This window comes from Amblyomma americanum, chromosome 4 (genome assembly GCF_052857255.1).
Source record: "Amblyomma americanum isolate KBUSLIRL-KWMA chromosome 4, ASM5285725v1, whole genome shotgun sequence".
NCBI lineage: Eukaryota > Metazoa > Arthropoda > Arachnida > Ixodida > Ixodidae > Amblyomma > Amblyomma americanum.
In genome coordinates, this window is record NC_135500.1 from 202,953,818 (window position 1) to 202,958,680 (window position 4,863).

The 4,863-nt window shown below is 53.8% G+C and overlaps 1 protein-coding gene across 1 annotated transcript in view; it reads left to right on the forward strand.

Annotated features, from left to right (window-relative positions):
- The window catches only part of LOC144129974 (uncharacterized), a 17,605-nt gene that overhangs the window by 12,721 nt on the left and 21 nt on the right, over window positions 1-4,863 (forward strand). The window contains exons 6-7 of the mRNA XM_077664024.1: window positions 229-319; window positions 872-4,825. Coding sequence (XP_077520150.1) covers window positions 229-319; window positions 872-4,825 — 4,045 coding nt within the window. The remainder of the gene's footprint in view (window positions 1-228; window positions 320-871; window positions 4,826-4,863) is intronic.

A 4,863-nucleotide genomic window follows, 5' to 3' on the forward strand; every position in this document is an offset into this window, starting at 1 on the left:
CGCCGTTATTCGGTTTGTACGAATATTCGCGCAAGTAGAGAATATTGGTAAAAATATTCAGTTCGTATTTGATCCGGCTCTCTCACTTTTCTATTCGTATTCATTTTTATTTTCAGCGACACTATTCTTATTCTTCTCGGTTTTGTGAAAGTACTGTTCGCATACCCGTACTTAAAGGCAATGACTTCTGCACAAATACCGATCGGACTATCTTGGCTTGTCTCGCAGCTCCTGGGTGGCCAATGAGAGTGGCTCCAAGGACATAGGCATTGACAAGAAGAACTTGCGGCAGTACTCACCACTTCACGAATGCTCTAACGTAAGCACTGACATATCCAGCTTTGCCGTTTTGCCGTTTATCTGGACTCCTTATTCGGCTGCACGTTGTGTACTCTATGCACAATCACAATCTAGTCTTCCGATTCTTGCCTCTCGACGCTTAACCTAGACAACTTGTGCGTGGCACACAGTACGCGTCAAGATCCGACATAAGTTTTCTACCGAAAGAAAAAGACGTTCATTGCATAGCGTTACAGTTTGGTCACAGCACGACGTTTTTCTAGTAACTTTTGTTATCTTGCAGCAACTATGCGTATTCGGCAGATAAGTCGTTCACAAACCCCTCCGGACTTTTTACTGATCCGAAGTTAACATATTCTGTAATGACTGTCGTTTGCCGTCCGTAAGGAATCAGTGGGTAAAATGAGTTATAATAGGACACATGTATTGCATAATCAATACTAATTTGCACGATAATCAAATATACTATTAAAACTCGTTCTTCCTCAAGAGCAAATGCGTTCGCAGAAAATGTGCCTACGTTTATGCCTGAGGGGACTCCCTCAGCAATAGCGGCGTTCTTCTGTCGTAGGTGTCAATAACCGCGGAGAACGACGACCTTCCTTCCAACTCTGCGAGCATGATGCCACACTCGGTGGACCCGACTAGCGGCACCTACACCACGTCCGACAGATCTCTAGCCGACAAGCCAACTTACCGACCAGGCGGTGCTTTCCTGGTGCTCAAGGAGCCGATCAAGTCGAATGGCAGCGCGAACACGCTAGGCGCCAGCCAGGGAGACGACAGAGACCACATGTCGACCAGCTTTATGGGTCCCGCGTTCCACGGAAGCAGCAGCAGCTTCTTGCATGGCCAGAGCGGAGGCTCGGCGCAGAACATTGCGAGCGGCCTGGGCGAAAGTTCCGGCTCGTTCATCGAGGAGGAGACTCAGGAGCGCAGGGTCGTCGAGTCTCGGACTGAGGAGATACGAACAGTGCGCAGGATCCGCCGTACAAAGTCGCGGAACCAAGGCCCGAAGACGCAGGCGCCGATGGCGATTGAGGAAACGGTATGGTTGAGGACCGAGAGCGGCCAGAGGTCGGCGTCGTCGACAAGAACGACAGGGCCCCCGGCGCAAGCTATCTGCGCGGCTCCGGTCACGGATCAGGAGTCAGTTTTCAGTAAAACAATGATGAGCGGGCCCAGCAGGACGGTGAGCGAGAGCCAGTCGACGCTGCGCCAGACCGCTGAAGAGCACACGGAAACGGAACACGTAAGTGAGCGGGCTCTAAGCACAAGCTACGCGTCGTCGCAGTTCTCGTTCGGCGAAGTAGCGTCCGCCGACCAGATGAGGCTCATCGAGGGTGCGACGCCCGCGCCGGAGGACGCCTCGTCCGTCGCCTCTGCGCGTCCTTCCACCGTGTCGGTCGGCGAGATCGGTGCGTTTTCGGACAGAGCCGATTCGGCGGCGGCGAAAGCATTGAGCAGCACGTCCTCCATGTACAGTCTCCCAGCCGAAGAGCACGACCTGAACGCGATCGCTCCTTGGAAACCTGCAGCCATCGATCTTTCGATGCGCAAAGAAAGCTGCGGATTTCAGAGCAAGGCGTCCGATGACAAGGAGGGCTCTGAAAAGTCTTTTCCGGCTGTCTCGGCGGAAAGCATCGAGGTGTCTGATTACAAAACCATTTACGGCAAGTCTCAGAGCGAAGAAAGGCAGGTCAAGGACGAGCTGGGGACCATAGATGAGACACCCACGGCTGTCTCAACTCACGAGGAGTCGGTGCGGCCAGCTGAGGTTTCAGACCAAGACGAAGGATTGCTTTGTGCAACCCATGCCGCTCAAGAGGCGAGACGAAAATCAAGCAGTGGGCTTCGAGGCGAAATTCCTACATTAGCTGTTCCGGGAGCGACTGACACGCAAGTAATAGAATATGAAGCTGGACTTGTGTCGCCTTCCGGGACCAATGCGGAATCAAGAACAGTTGCAGAGCCCGACAGTGGGACTGGCAGAAGTGTGATCGCTGAAACCACATCTCGTGTGGACACGTTGAGTGACGCACAGGTTTCAAGAACTGCCGAAGATATGCTACTTCAGCCGGCAGCTCATGCCGCATCGAGTGAGGTCACGTTAGAAAAGACGCCCACTGAGCAGAGCTCTACAATGCCCATACAGCCGAAGTATATTGCGGTCCTCGAAACAAAAACGGTCGAAGAAACACTGTCCTTCGAGCAAAGGACGCTGAGGTCGTCGGAGGCTGAGAAAGCCGAAAAGAGCCAGGCTAGCGGCGAAATTGCCTGTGAAATCATACTGCAACCCGCTGAAACGATGAAAACTGGTTCCGAGAAGGAAATCGGAACTTCCGCGGGATCATCATTGGTTCAAGAGGACAGAGGTGCAGAGCGCCCGGAAGCTGGCGTTTCCCAAGGAGATGGAAGTGGTACGGCGCCAAGTGTGCCTGAAGCGGAAAAGCAGCGTAGTACTGAGGAAACCACGGCGGAACCTGGGTACAAGCTTGCCTTTTTACCGGTAAAGCGGGAGGAGGCCGAACAAAAATCAGATGGTGCGACCGAAAGCGAAGAAGTACCTTATCTTGAGGTCGAGTCCCCTGCTAGTTCAGACAGCGGTGCCCACGAAACCGCCAACGTGCCGTTGCCTGACGCAAGTGACAAAGGCGACGAAGGCGATGGTCAAGGCGAAGGTGGCCGTGATGAGGTATTGGAGAAGACAGTAGCACCGGAAACTATAAGCGAACGCTCGAACAGGTCTGAGGGTGAACGATCATCGAAGGACGCTTCCAAGGAGTCGCTGAAACAGCAGCAAAGCACAGACGCCCCCGTTACCAGTGAAACGAAGCAGGAATCTGCCCTCATTGAGTACAAAGATAAGACCGCGGCGTCTTCGCTTGACAGCGCCATCCTTGAAGCGTCTAAGCGCCCCTCTCCGTCAGGATCGCTGACCGGAGTGTTTGCTGGACTGTTCGAATCGGATGCTACAGGCACAGCATCTTACGAAAAGACTGAGTTCGGAACCGAAAAGAAGCTGCTAAGTCAGACGAAGACAGATTTTGGTGACGAAGCGAGTGACATAAAGCCAGACGCTCAAGTCACCGCGTCGTCTTACGAGCAAAGTGAAGCAGTTCGTCCGCAGAAACCAGGGACTGAACCGACGAAGAAGCCAAAGAGATCTTCTGACAGTGGTTCTGGAAAGGTACCTTCAAGTGAGTCGCTTACGCTTCAAGCGAAGACAGAGCCGCAAGAGACTTCTGTGAGCTCCGTCGGTGGCGTACCGAGAAGGGTGCCGTCTAGTGAGGCGATTGTTGCTGTTGAGGAGGTCGCCTCAAAGGGTGACCTGGTCGAGAGGAAATCCAGTCGCGAGAAAGTTGCCCCCGAGAAGAGCGCGATTCTTCCCCGCGAAGGCGATCTGCTGGCTGAAGAGACGCTCAAGGGCGCGCTCACCGAAGTGAGCGGGCCTCAAAGCATGGTGGCTGCACAGGAGTCCAGCATGGGAGTCCCTACCAAGATGGCAGTTGAGACAACTCCGCAAGTCCTGTTGGCTGCCGACAAGAGTGAGGAAAGCACCGAATCGGTGCGTGAAAGAGAGCGGAGCGGGAGCTGCTGGCAGTGCCAGGTGGAGACGGCACAATTGGACGCCCAAAGAACACTGCTGTCCCACAGAGCTTCACTGAGCCTTGAGATAGACAAGCAAGCCGAAGCTTTCCACGCAACAGAGCGCCAAGTTGTGCCAACAGATGAATCGTATATAGCTCCGGACCGAATGATTATCGCAAGTCCTGAAGGGGAATTGGTAGATGTGGCTGGTCACCTAGTTGAAGTGAGCAGGAAAGCTTCCAACGTCAGCTTAGGAAGCACCAAATCCGCACCCCGACAAGACCAAAGTGAAACAAAGGCAGAGAGTGAGGTAAGTGCCGTTCAGGTGGTAGATGTAGATACCCATGTAGTGGAGGCGACCAGGAGAGCATCCAACGTCAGTGTAGGGAGTGCCAAGTCCGCACCCAAAAGTGACCAAATCGAGGAAAAGGCAGACACCGAGACAAGTCCCCTCCAAGTGGTAGACGTGGATGCACACGTAGTTGAGGTGACTAGGAAGGAATCCGACATCAGCGTACGAAGTGCCAAGTCTGCACCCGAACGAGACCAAGGTGAGATAACTGCAGAGACCGAAGCAGGTCCCCTTCAGGTGGCAGATGATTCACACGTAGTAGAGACGGCCAGGAAAGAATCCGACATCAGCGTACGAAGTGCCAAGTCTGCACCCGAACGAGACCAAGGCGAGACAACTGCAGAGACCGAGGCAGGTGCCCTTCAGGTGGCAGATGTAGATTCGCACGTAGTTGAGGCGGCCAGGAAAGGATCCGACACCAGCGTAGGAAGTGTCAAGCCCGCATCCGAACGAGACCAAATCGAAGAAAAAGCTGAAACCAACGTCCTGCCAGAAGAGCCGCCCATCAAAGCTCTGGGAGATATCTTAGAAACATACAGTCCAGCTCCGGAACCGGTTCTGGACGAGCCTGCGTCCAAGCCGGTAGAGGTATTCACGTATCCTGAGTGGGTGTCCCGTAG